Genomic DNA, 16,884 nt, shown 5'->3' on the forward strand with positions numbered 1-16,884 from the left:
GGTACCCAGGGGGAAGTAATAGGCAGGGAAGAAGAAGGGAAAGTTCAGAATGGAGAATAGAGGAAAGGGTTATACTGGATAGAAGAGAAGCCATACTGGATCTGTTACTAGGCAATGAACCTGGTCAAGTGACAGATCTCTTGGTGAGCATTTCGGAGACAATGACTACATCTCCATAACATTTAGACAAGGAAAGGAGCAGACAGTATAGAATAGTGTTTAATTGGGGAAGGGCAAATTGGGATTCTGGGCAGGAACTGGGGAGATACTGGGGATGTATGTGCGGTCAGCATAAAACAGGCTAAAGTGCTGGAACATGTCGAGGTTAAGAAAAAGGATGTGTTGGAACTTTGGAAAAACATTAGGCTAGATAACTCTTTGGGCTGGATGGGTATACCCCAGGTTATCAAGGGAAGAGATTGCTACGCAGTTGACACTGATCTTTGTATCTTCACTGGCCACGGAAGTCGTAGCAGAAAATTGGAGGGTGTCACGTGTTATTTCCTTGTTCAAGAAAGGTAATAGGATAATCCTGAGAATTATAGACCACTGAGTCTTATATCAGTGGTGGGCAAACAATTGGACAGGACTGATGAGCAATTTGGAGAAGCTTAGTCTGATTAGAGATAGAAAGTATGGTTTTATGTGGGACAGGTTGTGCCTCGTGAGCCTGTTGACTTTTCCAGAAAATGACAAAACAAATTGATGAAGGTAGAGTGGTAGATGTGATACTTATGGATTTTAGAAAGGCATCCTGCAAGGTTCCCGTAGTAGGCTCCGGAGGCATTGGGTCCAGTGGAATTTGGTTGTGTGGATTTTAGAATTGGTTTGCCCTCTGGTAGTAAATAGAACAGATTCTGCCTGGAGCTCCCTGACCAGCGGCAGTCCACATGGATCTGTTCTAGGACCCCTGCTCTTTGTGATTGTTAAAAATGACTAAATGAGGAAATTCAAGGGTGGGTTTGCAGATGACACAAAGGTTAGTGGTGTTGTGGATAGTGTATAAGCCTGTTGTAGTTACAATGGAACATTGATAGGATGTAGAGCTGGGCTGAGAAGTGGCAGATGGAGATTAATCCTGAAAAGTGTGAAGTGAAGCACTTCAGAAGGTCGAACTTGACGGTGGAGGACAAGGTTAATGGCAGGATTCTTGGCAGAGTGGAGGAACAGTGGGATCTTGGGATTGACATCCATCGATCCCACAAAGATGCTGCACAGATTGATAGGACGGTTAAGAAGGAGTATAGTGCAGTGGCCTTCATTATTCAGGGTATTTTAGATTAGGAGCCGTGAGGTAAAGTTGCAGCTGTATAAAACTGGTTAGAACACACTTGGAGTATTGTGTTCAGTTCTGACCACCTCATTGTAAAAGGATATGGACTCTTTGGATAGAGAGGAGATTTACCAGGATGCTGCCTGGGTTGGAGCATGCCTTAGTAAGATAGACTGAGTGAGCTAGGGCTTTTCTCTGCAGAGCAAAGGAGGATGGGAGGTGACTTGATGGTGTATAAGATGATAAGCATAAATAGAGTGGACAACCAGTGCCTCTTACGCAGGGCGGCAATGACTAACTTGAGAGGACATTCTTTTAAGGTGATTGGAGGAACGCACAGAGGGATGTCAGAGGTACAGAGAGTAGAAAGTGTTGGCACACACCACCAGGGGTGGTAGTAGAGGCAGATTCATGAGGGGTATTTCAGAGACTCTTAGATAGGTACATGAATGAAAGAGAGATGGAGGGCTATGTGGGGGGTAGAGTTAGAGTGATCTTGAAGTAGGCTGTACCAGGGTGACCGTGTGACTGAGTGGGTTTCCTCTGGGGGCTCCGGTTTCCACCCACGGTCCAAAGTCGTACCGGTTGGTAGGTTAGTTGGTCATTGTAAATTGTCCCGTGATTAGGCTAGGATTAAATTGGGAGATTGCTGAGCGCTGTGGCTCGAAGACCAGGAGGGCATATTCCACACTGCAGCTCAATAAATAAATAAAGGTTGGCAGAATATTGTGGCCAAAGGGCCTGTACTCTACTATTCTATATTCTTTGAACATGAAGCAGATTGAGAATGCATGCTTGCGTGCACAATGTATGTATTATTTTAGTGAGCCCCACCATAACAGTCAAATTTAAATTCCTACCCATATCACAGCTGAAACTTATTGAAGTAAGGGAAATCCTTTCTCTTAAATCTTTGTCGTCGATAGATTGACAGGAATTTCCATTTCTTGTTATGTAAGTTTGTGGGTAATAAACCAGGTGTTCAAATGATATCTGAAATATTACTTATTCATTTTTGATATTTTTTTCAGTCATTCATTTGTATTTTAATAAAATCACAACTTCTTGTAGTCTGTTCAAAACCATAGGGCCCTAGGTTAAAATAAACCTGTGATGCCTGCCCTGTTCTAATGTTGAAATGATCTTGTGTGGCAAGTAATTCAATTTATTAGTAGTTTTCTTTGTTTTCAAAGCTTCAATATTATCATTAATTGAAAACTTTAAAAGTTTTATTTCATTTTAATCCTAAGTGTTAACATTTTTTTAATATTTTCTCACTCCTTTTAGGCCCTAGATGAAGAGTATTTGAAGGTTGATGCACAGTTTGGTGGGATTGATCAGAGGAAAATATTCACCTTTGCAGAAAAGGTACTTCTGTTATCAAAATATTTACAATTATTTGAAATATTAAGCAGTTGGAGTATTGAATGTCTAACTGTGCTTGTCATATTATTGTCATGTCTTATGATTTCGTGTTGCAATACAGTTGATTCTCAGCTGAGTTCAACAGGAAATTTTTATATGTACTTTATTGGAAAAGTATGCATTTTTTTGTTCAGTTATATTAAGAATATTTTGCCATTGAAACCTGAATTTATAATCTAGGTTATTTCTCTAGTTCAAGATTTAGAGGGATGGGATTTTCTGCACCATCTGCAGCTGGCATCTCTCGTATAGGATGTTAAACCAGGATCCCACAATAATACCTGAAGTGGGGAGATTCCTGGTGCCCTGATTGATCCTTGTCTTCAATAAACTCCAACTATCATAATATTGCTTTTTTTGGAAACTTGATATATGTAAACTGATGACTGTGTTTCCAATGTTACAAGCATAATACTTCAGTTACTTGATTTAAAGTAATTTGCAATGATCTGTGCTTTATGAGACCAAGTGTCTGTTGGTCTTGCCAGAACTAGCATTCAATGTTATGAGTAATGCAGCTGGAGATGTCTGGATAGGTTATTAATTGCATATATTTTTAAATCTTTAGAAATATTAATATCTTCTTGGAAAATGCAATGCTTAAGATTCATTTAAAAAGCTGAATATTCCATATGTTATTGTTTCAAGACAAACAATATTGACCAAGCAAACTATGATAAAAATGTAAAATTTAAATAATCTAATTCAATGTACAGTAGTTGATTTATAGAACATGTGATGTCTGAAATGTAACAACTTCTTTCTCTCTGCATTTTCCTTGTACTTATGAGACTATTCATTGGCTTAGTTTTTGATCACATTGTTAAACGTGGAATTAACATAAGATACTCTGTGCTATTAATGTTGATATCTTGCTAGATCTGAATGACAACTCTTTAGGTTACATTATTGCTTATTCAAATAATCTAGAGTTATCATTTGATAAAATTTAACACAGGATTAAACATAACTCTTAAGTAATCTATTAATAATCTTCAGAGATATTTTGAAGACAAAGCTTTCTAAACAATAGTGTCAGGAGTAGGCAAATGTTTTTTAAGATTATCAGTCCTCCTCTCAGTTCAGGTGAACACCAACTTTTGGTGAAGTTAGTTTTAAAATCTTCAAGCAATGTCTGAATGTATTTAACTCTGAATTGTTCTTTCTTCAGTACCTTCCAGCTCTTGGGTATTCCAAGCGTATTCATTTAATGAACCCTATGGTCCCAGGTCTGACTGGAGGGAAAATGAGCTCCTCTGAAGAGGTATTGATTGTTGATTTCAATTTCTATTGTTCTGGATAATTTTACTAATTGAGAAACAAAATTGTAAGTGCCCATGGCTTGTTATGAATCGTGACTAGATTGTCAGCCAAAAATAAGCATAAAATTCAACAAGAAGGGGAAAGTAATGGCCCCAAGGTGATACAGGCTAACAATATCCTATCTAACGGGGATCATGTTCTCCAAGTTTCACCCTGATGTGTTCAGGGAATGGGATTAATGTGTTTACTCCAAACCGCATCATAAACCTGCAGGATTAAATGGCTTCCATCTATGTCAGGAGAGAGTAGGAAAGACCATGATGTTAAACTTTATTTTAGATTATGAGAATCTATTTAGAAACGCATACATGCATTAAGAAATGATACAATGTTTCTCCGGAGTGATATCACAGAAAACAGGACAAACCAAAGACTAATGCTGACAGAACCACATGATTATAACATATAGTTACAGCAGTGCAAAGCAATACTATAACTTGATGAAGAGCAAACCATGAGCATGGTTAAAAAAAAAGTCTCAAAAGTCCCCGAGTCGATCGACTCCCGAGTCCCCGATAGCAGGCGGCAAAAGGGAGAAACTCCCTGCCATAAACCTCTAGGCACCATCAACTTGCCGATGCCTTGGAAGCAGCTGACCCTGAGTCCGTCCGTCTGAAAACTTAAGAGTCTCCGACCAGCCCCTCCGATACAGCCTCCTGAGCGCCATATTCTGCCGAGCGCCTTCGACCTAGCCCCAGCCGCTGAAACAAGCAAAGCCGAGGATTCGGGGCCTTCTGCTCCGGAGATTCCGGTTACCACACAGTAGCAGCGGCAGCAAAGCGAGCATTTCAGAAGTTTTCCAGATGTTCCTGCGTACTTTCACGTCCACCTCCATCGAATCAGGATTGTGCACGGTCCCCTACTCGACAGATAACAGATATTCATCACCGGAGAGGCCGCGTGCGCTGCCGTCGCGCTGCCATCTTCTCCTCCCACTTTATTTATTTATTGACATACAGCATAAGATAGGCCCTTCAAGCCACGCTGCCCAGCAATCCCCTGACTTTATCCTAGCTTAATTACAAGTCAGTTTACAATAACCAATTAACCTACCTACCAACTAGTAGGCCTTTGGGCCATGGGAGGAAATCGGAGCATCAGGAGCAAACCCACGCAGTCACAAGGAGAACATACAAACCCCTTACAGGCGGTGGCAGGAATTGAACCCAGGTCGCTTGTACTGTAAACCGTTGTGCTGACCACTGTGCTACCATGCCGCTCAAATTGCCACTTAATGTTTAGAAAATGGATGTTGAGATTACTACCTGGTGGTATAAATATCTGCTAATGTCTTGATTCCTAGAAAAAAATTCCTAGAATTGCGCAAGATAGAAACCATTGAATGGGTAATCAGTCTGTATACTGTTAAGCCAGAATTTGATTCTGTAACAAGTTCAGAATTGTAACAGAAATTTTAGAAGATGGTGGTGTTATTATATTTAATTTATACACGAAAAGTAAAGCAAGAGGCACAAAATACTGACTGTAATTGCTTTGGCATTCTGTTTGATAATGCAGTAAATGTTGCTTTTAGGAATCCAAAATTGATCTGCTTGACAAAAAGGAAGATGTAAAAAAGAAGTTGAAAAAGGCATTCTGTGAACCTGGCAATGTGGAGAACAATGGTGTTTTATCCTTTGTGAGGCATGTCTTGTTTCCATTGTATGGAGGTGAGAACAAGTTATACTTCTGTTTGTGGCCAAAGATTATCACTGACCTGTACTTGCGGAACTGAATGCTATTTTCACAGTCACTTCACCTGATTGGTTAAGGAGATGCTCAGTTGTTTAGGTCCAGATTGAACGATAATGGAGATTGTGCCATTTCCATTTTGCATGGGCAGTGAATTTGCCATGCAGAATGCCATTGGTGTTAAATTGAGTCAAGCCATTTGCCAAACGTTTCCAAAGAAAGTATATCAATTAAAAGATCAAAAGGTTTAAAACATTGATTAGAGTAGCAGTAAGTTTGAGGATTGAGATTAAGAATTAAAAGATTTTAAAGATCAAAACATACAGTGAAATGTGTCATTTGTGTCAACGACCAGGACGGTCTGAAAGATGTACTGGGGGCAAGCAGCAATTGTCACCATACTTCCGGTGCAAAAATGGCATGCTGATATCTTACTAACCCTAACTTGTGCTAATGTGTGAGGGACTGGAGCACCTGGAGGAAACCCACGTAGAATGTACAAACTCCATACAGCCAGCATTGGGAACTGAACCCCCGTCAATGGCACTGAAATGGGTTGTGCTAACAGCTACGCAATCATGCCACCTGAGAGCTTTAGGAAGCAAAATATTTAACTGGAAAGTCATGAGGAGAAATTAAATATAAGAGTAACCAATGAGGAAATTTGAGAAAGTATTGTACGGGCTATGGGGCATGCAAAGGGAGGTGAAATTATGAAGAGTAATGATGTTGGTAGCATTAAATATTCTGTGTAGTTTTTCTGGCAAAGATTCAAATGTATGGAATGTGTCAGACCTTAAGGCATAGGAGCAGAATTAGGCAACTCGGCCCATCAAGTCTGCTTTGCCATTTCATCATGGCTGATTTCCGATCCCTCTCAACTACATTCTCCAGCCTTCTTCCCATAACCTTTGATGTTCTGACTAACCAAGAACCTATCAACCTCTGCTTTCAATATACTCAATGACTTGGCCTCCACAGCTGTCTCTGGTAGCCAGATTTTCAATCTCCCTCTTACATGTTGATTTGGCCTATGGCAGTAGTGTCATTAGCAAACTTGAATATAGCATTGGAGCTGTGCTTAGCCACACAGTCATAAGTGTAAAGCAAGTAGAGCAGGGGGGTAAGTATACCTGTGCTGATGGAGATCACGAAGGTTATTGCCAATCTGAACTGATTGGGGTCTGCAAGTGATCCAATTGCACAAGCTGGTATTGAGGCCAAAGTCTTGAAGCTTATTGATTAGCTTTGAGCTGTAGTCGATAAAGAGCATCCTTTGCTGTCCAGATGCTCCAGGGGTGAGTGGAAAGCCAGTGAAATGGCATCTGCTGTGGGCCTGTTGTGGCGGTTGGCAAATTGGAGCGGGCAGGCAAGAATTAATAGGTTTCATTACCAACCTCTCAAAGCATCACAGTGGACAATAATTTTTGAGGCTGGTCACCATGTTCTTAGGCACTGGTATAATTGAAGCCTGCTTGAAGCAGGTGGGTATCTCAGACTGCTGAAGTGAGAGGTTAAAGATATTGGTGAACATTCCAGCTAGTTGATCAGTACAGGTCTTTCGTACTTGGACAGGTCCGTCACCTGGGCCGAATAATTTCTGTTGGTTCACCGTCCTGGAGGATGCTCTCATGTTGGCCTCAGACCGAAATACAAGGTCGCTGAAGGGTTGTGAGAGTTCGTGGAGATTCCTCTATGTTTTGATGGTCAAAGTGAGCATAAAAGGCTTTGAGCTGATCCGAAAGTGAAGCCTTGTTACCTGTGTCACTTGGTTTCACTTTCTTAAGAGGTGATAGCATTCAAGCCCTGCCACAGCTGTTGAGCATCCTTCAATGATTCAAGTTTAGTCTGGAATTGTCACTTTACCCGTGAGAAGGCTTTCTGGATATCGTACCTGGATCTCTTGTATCTTGGTCACCAGACTTGAATGCCACTGATCTGGCCCTCAACAGATTGCAGATCTCATGGTTCATCCACGAGATCTGCAATCTCATGTGGAAGCCTGAGTGACTTTGTGGGGGACACACTTGTTACGATTGTTCTTATGAAGTCCATGATGCCCATGGTGTATTTTTTCAGATCCTCTAATGACCTGGTCCACTGACTTGAAGCAATCCTGACACTGTTTCTCTGCATCCCGCAAAGACCGCTTTGTTGTCCTTGGAGCTAAAGAGCCTTGCTCTTTAGCCTCTACCTGCATGCAGGTAGGAGAAGGGCAGCCAAGTGATCAGATTTCCCAAAATGTGGTCTGGGCATGGAACATTAGGTATTCCTTACCGTAGTATTGCAGTGGTCTTGTGTTTTGGGATGTCTGGTGGTGTAGATTATATGCTGATGATTTTTGGGCAGAGATTTCTTCAAACAAGCCCGATTGGAGTCCTTTGACTATGATTTGAAATGTGTCAGGGTGGACTATTTCTTGTTTGGTGATGGTGAGATGCATTCATGTGTCTGATTACAGTTGTCCGTTTGCTGTAACGATCACGGAGAACTTTCTTGTTAAATAGAACGGTTGGCACTTAATTGTGAGATGTTCCAGGTCAGAGGAGCAAGAGTATGACACATCCCCCTGTGGTACGAGCACCACAGAGAGTTTATCTTGAAACACACGCTCCTATCTTTTGCCTTTTCTGAATCTCCAGTTCAGTCCATGTTGTGAATTGTGAAGCCTTCAGGTTTGATTGCTGAATCTGGCATGTTCAAAATAGGTCCCCTTTTTTCCAGCTCTTAGCCTGTGCCAATCTTCTGTTGATGCTCGTATCTTTCCTGTAATTTTATCTTATTAAGTAGCCTCGTGTGTGGTACCATGTCAGAGACCTTCTGAAAATGTAAGTAAACAACATCCGTTGACTCTGTCTATATGTTATTTCCTCAATTTGTCAGACAAGATTTTCTCTTAAGGAAACCATGCTGAATTTGGCCTACTTTATCATGTGCCTCCAAGTAGCACGAAACTTCATTCTTAATCGATTCCACATCTTCCTAACCATTGAAGCCAGGCTATCTTGCCTATAATTTCTTTTCTTCTGCCTCCCTCCCTTTCAAAGAGTGGAGTGACATTTGCAATTTTCTAGTCCTCTGGAACCATTCCAGAATTTCATGATACTTGAAAAATCATTACTAATGCACCCATAATCTCTTTAGCTATGTCTTTCTGAACTTCGGGGTATTGTCCATCTGGTCCAGGTGATTTTATCTACCTTCAGACCTTTCAGCTTTCCAGGTACCTTCTCCTTAGTAACAGCAACTACACTCACTTCTGCCTCTCTGACACACTCGAATTTCTGGCATACTGCTAGTGTCTTTCACAGTGTAGTGAGGTGGGACAGCAGATTAAAACATTGCTAAATGCTATTGATACAGTGATCAGCCATTGTTTAACTTCCAAAAACATTTGACATACTACTCCTTTTGGGATATGAGTATCAATTTGAAGAATAGCCAGGGAGCAGTAAACCTCCAATGTACAAAAAGCATTGTTAAAGCGGTTGGTGGTAATCTAAGATGCAACATTATCTCCAAGTGCTTACTCTATCTCCAGAATTAAATTTCTCATTTTTCCTTCTCTTCTTTTTCAAGTACTTTTTTTGCTGCTCCACTCTGTGCATTTTTCTGTACTTGCTTTGCAATAGGGTAGAATTTGCAACTTGCCAGAAAGATTTACAAACTTGCCTGATAAAATCTTGGCTTGAAGGTTGGTGGGTGGGACCCTAGTCTGATATTGCATGGCAGGGTCCTAGTTAGATGTAGAAGAAGATCATACAGTGCAATCAAAGTGAGCTACTTCCATTTTTAAAAAAAAACTTCCGTTCACAGAAAAGGAGAAAAACATTCTTACTCTTCAACTCAGCTGAAAGTGTAACTGAATGCTTCAGACTTTCAAAAACTATTCATTTGTTGTTATGTGATGTGTCATATAACGTGGGTGACCAGGGTCATTCCATGACCATGTTGTTCTAGGCAAGTTTTTCTCCAGGAGTGGTTTGCTATTTCCTCCTTTTTTACTATGTTTTTACAAGATGGGAGACCCCAGCCATTATCAATTCTCTTCAGAGGTTGCCTGCCTGGCATCAGTGGTCGCCTCACCAGGATTTGTGATGTGCACCAATTGCTCATACAATCATCCACCACCTGCTCCCACAAAACCATTAGAAATTATTAAAATATTGTCATTAGTTTATTAGAAAATTAAATGCATCTGGTGCACTGATGTTTTAAATATTTTAGATCATCTTTCCAAAATTCATTGCAATTGTTTTCCTCTAGTGCAATGAAGGGCAGTGTTTTTGCTATTCCTACTCCCATGCAGCGCAGGATCCTGGGACAGTTTCCCTGCCCAAAGAGGAGTCATTGCTCCAATGAGCTACAGCTTCGGCAAACTGCCCATTTAACACCAACACCTTGATTTCCATATTCACATTTACAGAAGCACCAATATTGGTGTCAATTACACAGGATAATATTAATCTATTCTTGATAATGTTCTCAACATTTCCTCATGAATTCTGGGCTGTTATGTCGCTTGCCAAGTCTTTCACAGAATTCAGAAAGTTGCCATTGCACTTCAGTTATTTTATCCTAGCCAGAGAGGCTAGACAGTTTGGATGGGTAATTCAGAAGAAGAGGTGACCTTATTCACATACAATATCCTGAGTGGAATTAACAGGGTAGATATTGAGATGATTTCATGGTTGGAGAGTCACAAACAAGAGGTTATGGCAGCAAAATAAGGGAGAAAATGAGATGCACATAAATTTCTTCTCTCAGAAGATAACAAATTACTGGAATTTCTAGCCCCAGAGTGTGGTGGAGGCCATATTATTGGATGTATTAAGCTGTTTGTAGATATTTGAAAGATCAAGGAATTGAGAGTTATGGAAAACTGGTACAGAAAAAGAGTTACAGTCAAAGGTAGCTCAGCCAATTTCATAGTGAATGGAGGCCCATTTTTCCTATTGTGCTTTTATAGACTTTGTATTGCACTTGTGACTGGATGAACGAGTGATTTAATTTTGAATGACTAAAGGGATTTGCTATTGCAATATTATATGTCAGTCAAAACTTAGAGCAAGTGTCTTTTTTTGTGCCATTGACCAATACCATTAATCAAGGAGTCTGTGGACCCCAGATCGGGAACCCCTGACTTAGAGGATAGTTGATGTATGCATTATTTATTTTTAAACACTTGTTTTATTTCTGTTCAACTGCAATAAAATGTAATTTTTTCTGCTCTCTTTCAGAATTTGTAATTTTGAGAGATGAAAAGTGGGGTGGCAACAAGACCTATGTAGAATATGATCAACTTGAAAATGACTTCCGTGATCAAGTAATTTAACATAAATTCCTGTAATAGTTTCAAATAATATTAAACTTGTTACTTTGTGGTATTTCAAGATATAGCTTTGGATATATCTCGCTTTGAATACTTAATTTAACTGTTTGTTACAGAAGTAGTCATCAGAGAGAAATAGCACAGAGACAGACCCTTCAGCCCATCTAGTCCATGCCAAAACTATGTAAACTGCCTACTCCCATCACCTGCACCAGGACCATAGCCCTCCATACCCCTATCATTCATGTACCCATCCAAACTTCTGTTAAACATTGAAATCGAGCTCGCATGCATCACTTGTGCTGGCAGCTCATTCCACACTCTCACGACTCTGAGTGAAGAAGTTTCTCCTCATGTTCTCCTTAAATTTTTCATCTTTCACCTTTAACCCTGGTTGTAGACCCACCTAACCTCAGACACCTGCTTACATTAACTCTATTTATACCCTCAATTTTCTATGCCTTTGTCAAATCTCCTCTCAATCTTCTACATTCTAAGGATTACAGTCCTAACCTATTCAATCTTTCCTTATAACTTGGGTCCTCCAGACCCAGCAACATCCTTGTAAGTTTTCTGTGTACTCTTTCAACCTTGTTTACATCTTTTCTGCAGGTTGGTGACCAAAACTGCACGCAATGCTCCAAATTGGGCCTCACCAACGTCTTATACAACTTCACGATAACATCCCATCTCCAGTACTCAGTACATTGATTTATGAAGACCAAAGTGCCAAAAGCTTTCTTTACGACCCTATCTACCTGTGACCTCACTTTCAATGAATTATGGACCTGTATTCCCAGATTCGTTTGTTCTACCACACTACTCAGTGCCCTACCATTCACTGTGTGAGACCTAACCTTCTGTGAAGTTTGCTCAGTGATGTCTACAGCTCCTGAAGCTGCAATTTAAGTCCTATATAGAGTTTGCGAGGTGCAGTGTTACTTGCATGAATATCCGCTTAGTTAGTATTTGTGTGTATTAATAGATTAAAACGTTTTCTCCTCAGACTGTCCATCCTGGGGACCTGAAGAATTCTGTGGAGGTCATGTTAGATAAGCTGCTAGACCCAATCAGGAAGAAGTTTCAGACACCGGAGATGCAACAACTAATCCAAAGAGCTTATCCTGTACCTAAGAAGCAACAAAGTGAGTAGATTTTAGTCAAATTGATTCTTTGCCTTGTTTACCAGGAAGGAAACAAGTTAATTGTAAAATTGGTGGCAGGGTGAGGGGATTGATTGAAAGCCATTAGAATTTAAACACAGAATAATAACACCTGGTATAATAGAAGAAGGAGCCTGCAGACCTGGAATTGGGTGAGTAAATGATTTGAGGAGAAATTGGTTGGGGAGTAAAAGTGCATGTGAATTCCTAGTGTTCATTTAATACCATCACAAGAGACCAATGTCAGCCTCATTATATCCCAGCCTTATGATTAATTTCAATTAATATGCATAGAATGTAATGGATTCATTGGAGCATTTCTGCAAGTCAAAGCTGAAGAATAAAAGTGAAAGCATTTTTGTCTTGAGCTCTTCTTGATTCGGAACATAGGCATGAGTGTGAAGACACAAGAGACTTTAATTGCTGGAATTCAGAGCAAATAGCAAGCTACTGGCGGAACTTGCCGGGTTGAGCAGTGCTAGGTGGATGAATCTGGTTCACCCCTCCCTCTCGCCTCTTCATACTGACTGCCACTCTTCGTTCTGATGCAGAAGCTTGACCTGGAGCACCAGCTATCCCTCTGCGTCCACAGATGCTCCTCAACCCACTGAGGTCTTCTAGCAGTTTTTTCCTGTTCTCTATTTATGGAAATGATTTTCTGCCAGTATTATTTTTGAAGGAGCATAACTTTAAATAAATCTTAACAAAAGATGTGTATTTTCAAGTCGTCTTTCTCCACTTCAACTTCCAGAGGGAGCTCCCAAAGGACCAGCTGTTGATAATGATGAAATTAGGCCTTCTAGGCTTGATATTCGAGTTGGAAGGATTATCAGTGTGGAGAAGGTAAGTTAGAAGCACAGAGGACTTCTAGCTATCACTGAAATGTGCCCCTCCTGTGCCTTTCTATTAGGTATATGGCACTGCCTTTAATAATTGGTTGCTGGGACAAACAAGTGACTGCTATATTAGATCAGTATTGTGGTTGTGAAGTGTTAGGTACAAGAATTATACTTTGTCCATGTTATATCTGATATGGATTCCTGAACATGTCCTGTATACAAAAGTGAAAAGTTCTTACTTTCAAGCATAGCTGAGCTTTAAATTGAGAACATAGATCCAGAAAATACTGCAAATGTAGCACACCTTCGATTCAGCCAGTTTTTTTTTCCCTGTCATTGTGTCTCGGGTCTGGAGGGTTTTTAAAAGGAAGCAATTCCATTGTTTTTCAATTTGCTAAGAATACAGTTATACAGGATAGAACAAAATATGTGCATATCCACTTAATTAAGTAGGCACTTACACTCTGTCTCTCACCTGAAATAACTTCCTGGAAGTTCAGAACACAAATACACAAGCCCAAAATTTGCTGATTGAGCTTCATTGATTCCCAGGCTATACTCCAAAGCTGAAGGCTTCTGGAAACCCTGCAAGCTCATCTCCTTAACTTTCAAATAAATGGGCTCACTTTCCCAGGTCTGATCTAACCTGTGCAAACAAAGTTCTAGACAGCTGTGGTGGTTAGTAAAGCTTGTGGGCATGGTTATGCTCCTTTGTATACTGGGGTTTACTCTAGTCTGCCCACTTTACAGTATTCTGACATATGAGAGCCTCGGCAGTCTGAATTGGAACAGAACTCACTAGTGAATCAATGTTGGCAGACCCATGAAAGGCAAACCTCTAGATGCTTAAAGCCGGCATGGGCAGCAAGCTGTGGCTGATTTGTATCTTAATTTGTAACTGGAGTACAGTGAGTTTGTAGTTTCCAAAGTGTGGCTTTAGTTTGAAATTAGCATGGACAGTTTTGACCTTTGTTTTTGCAAATTGAGATCCAAGAAAACTTAAATTAGCCATATTTATGCAATTGACATTTATTCACTGTAAATAAATCAATCAATAAAATTATAGTTTAGGCACTGTCTTGGAGTTAAATAAGCTGCTCTTAATTTCATCCTGCAGAACTTGATAAAGCAGTGTGGTGATATTGGGCATTAGCATAGAAAACCTACAGCACAATACAGGCCCTTCGGCCCACAAACCTGTGCCGAACATGTCCTTACCATAGAAATTACCTAGGGTTACCCATAGCCCTCTACTTTTCTAAGCTCCATGTACCTATCTAGGAGTCTCTTAAAAGGCTCTATCGTATCCACCTTCACCACCATCGCTGGCAGCCCATTCCACGCACTCACCACTCTCTGCATAAAAAAAACTTACCCCGACCTCTCCTCTGTACCTACGTCCAAGCACCTTAAAACTGTGCCCTCTTGTGCTAGCCATTTCAGACCTGGGAAAAAGCCTCTGACTATCCACACGATCAATGCTTCTCATCATCTTATACACCACTATCAGGTCACCTCTCGTCCTCCATCGCTCCAAGGAGAAAAGGCCGAGTTCACTCAACCTATTCTCATAAGGCATGCTCCCCAATCCAGGCAACATCCTTGTAAATCTCCTCTGCACCCTTTCTATGGTTTCCACATCCTTCCTGTAGTGAGGTGACCAGAACTGAGCACAGTACTCCAGGTGGGTCTGACCAGGATCCTATATAGCTACAACATTACCTCTCAGCTCCTAATCTCAATCCCACCGTTGATGAAGGCCAATGCACCATATGCCTTCTTAACCACAGAGTCAACCTGAACAGCAGCTTTGGGTGTCCTATGGACTCGGACCCCAAGATTCCTCTGATTCTCCACACCGCCAAGTCTTACCATTAATACTATATTCTGCCATCATATTTGACCTACCAAAATGAACCACCTCACACTATGTGGAGGAACATCACACGAAACTTGATTTTTAATGTTTGACAACATCTGAGTATATTGATAGTGCATCTAATTATAATCTAATAATCATAGTAAATGTATCATACAAAGTAAGTGTTTTGCGGTCAAGTGCTGCCAACCAAACTTCAGTAAACTTGCTCAGATAAATTATTTCAGGAAAATGAACCAAGGCTTACTTTTTAACTTAATTGTAATATCAATGGAATAAGCTACCAGAGGAGGTGGTAGTGGCAGGGCTAATAACGCCTGTTTAAAACTTCCCCCTTCCTTTCCAGTTCTGAAGAAGGGTCTTGGCCCAAAATGTTGACTGTCTATTCATTTCCTGTCTCGCCTGCTGAGTTTCTCCAGTATTTTGTGTGTCCTGTTTAAAACAAGCCAGTTAGTGCATTGATATATCAATCTAACTAATCCAAAGATTACTTTGATGTTTCTCTCTGGCTAGTTATTATTTTGTATTGTATTCACTGTCCACTTCCTGATTTATTTCTCATCACCGTATTCATCCCCACCAACTCAAATTCCAATCCAATTTGTTCAGTTTCCATCCATTTTTGAATATTCTGACTTCTTCCTCTCAAGGCCTCCACTTGTCGGGATTGATGATGGACATTGCATCCTAGCTGTCTGCAAATCGCAAGCAAGGGCAGTATGATATGGAGAGCAAGCTCCCCTCTCCATGGAGCTGATTAATCCAAAGGAATGGCAGACACTGTTACAGTTTGGCACCAGTGGCATTCAAGGACTTGCTAGTCAGTGTTGAACTCAATGTAGGACTCCCTTAGGGATTCCAGCTCCGGATTTTTTCCTCTGGGTTTACTCCCAAAGGCTTCCTCAAGGCAGCTGAAGTTTGAGATCAGAGTTTTCCTTCCCCTAGATGAGCTGCCAATCATAGCTGATGAGCCCCATCTGCCCGCTTCTTCCTTCACCTTCTTCTATTCCGCCCAATTTCTACTTCAGCTTATTTGTGCACCTCCACCATCATCCTCTCTTTTAGATGAAATTTAGAGTAACGAGAGTTCCAATGCAGCCAGGATGGCCTGAAAGGCACGATGTTGTATGACAATAATTCTATCAAATGGGAAGGAGTGACCATTTTGGAGTTCTGACTGAGCAGCCATCCAGTTTGTAGATGTGCTATGAGTAAAACATTATCAATTAAAATAGTAATTAAATGCAAACAGAAAATCTTTACCTGAAAAAATTAACTTCATAATTTTTTAAATAGAATGCAATCTCCACTAACTGCAAAAGTAAATCTCTCTCATCTTACTGCTGGCCCACCACCTCAAGGGAGTCTTGATCATAAGTGGGCTGAAACTCCTGAAGACAGGTGGCAGATCAACTGATGGTCCCACTGGTGACAGCACAGGACAGTTAACATCTTAGTCCACGTGTATTTTTTAACTCAATGCAATTAATCATCTTGCTTAATCATTTTCTGATTACAAAATTCATTTTCCAAATCTCCAGTGGAAATCACTTTCCTTTTACTATTTCATTATGGGCTGCCAGCATCAGGTGGTCTTCCTTAAATTGATCAAGCCAGCTGGTCATGTTTTGTACGGTTTAGACTGCTAGTTGATTCATTTTCCCTGATTGTCTAGAAGTGTAGTTTAAATTACTTTTCCCTCCTTTTTCTTTATACTTTCAATTTTTTCTCTTCATTGCTTGGGCTCTTATGACTTGCAATAATCTTCTTTCTTAAAACGAATTCTAACTTGGAGAACCTGCAATACTTCCCTGACCTTTTGGCTACTTTCATTCTTCTGACTGTCAGCTTTTGCTGACATTCCAGCTTCTGTAGAATACATTAATCTCCATTTTTCTTGTATATCTTTTCCTTTCTCAAGGAATGCTAACAATTCTACTTCGCTGTTTACTGAAAAA

General features: G+C 40.5%; 1 protein-coding gene across 1 annotated transcript in view; it reads left to right on the forward strand.

Moving 5' to 3' along the window:
• The window catches only part of yars1 (tyrosyl-tRNA synthetase 1), a 45,328-nt gene that overhangs the window by 13,851 nt on the left and 14,593 nt on the right, over positions 1-16,884 (forward strand). The window contains exons 6-11 of the mRNA XM_072247153.1: positions 2,561-2,641; positions 3,870-3,962; positions 5,556-5,691; positions 10,954-11,039; positions 12,052-12,190; positions 12,960-13,051. Coding sequence (XP_072103254.1) covers positions 2,561-2,641; positions 3,870-3,962; positions 5,556-5,691; positions 10,954-11,039; positions 12,052-12,190; positions 12,960-13,051 — 627 coding nt within the window. The remainder of the gene's footprint in view (positions 1-2,560; positions 2,642-3,869; positions 3,963-5,555; positions 5,692-10,953; positions 11,040-12,051; positions 12,191-12,959; positions 13,052-16,884) is intronic.

Source organism: Mobula birostris, chromosome 30 (assembly GCF_030028105.1).
Source record: "Mobula birostris isolate sMobBir1 chromosome 30, sMobBir1.hap1, whole genome shotgun sequence".
In the NCBI taxonomy this organism is placed as follows: domain Eukaryota; kingdom Metazoa; phylum Chordata; class Chondrichthyes; order Myliobatiformes; family Myliobatidae; genus Mobula; species Mobula birostris.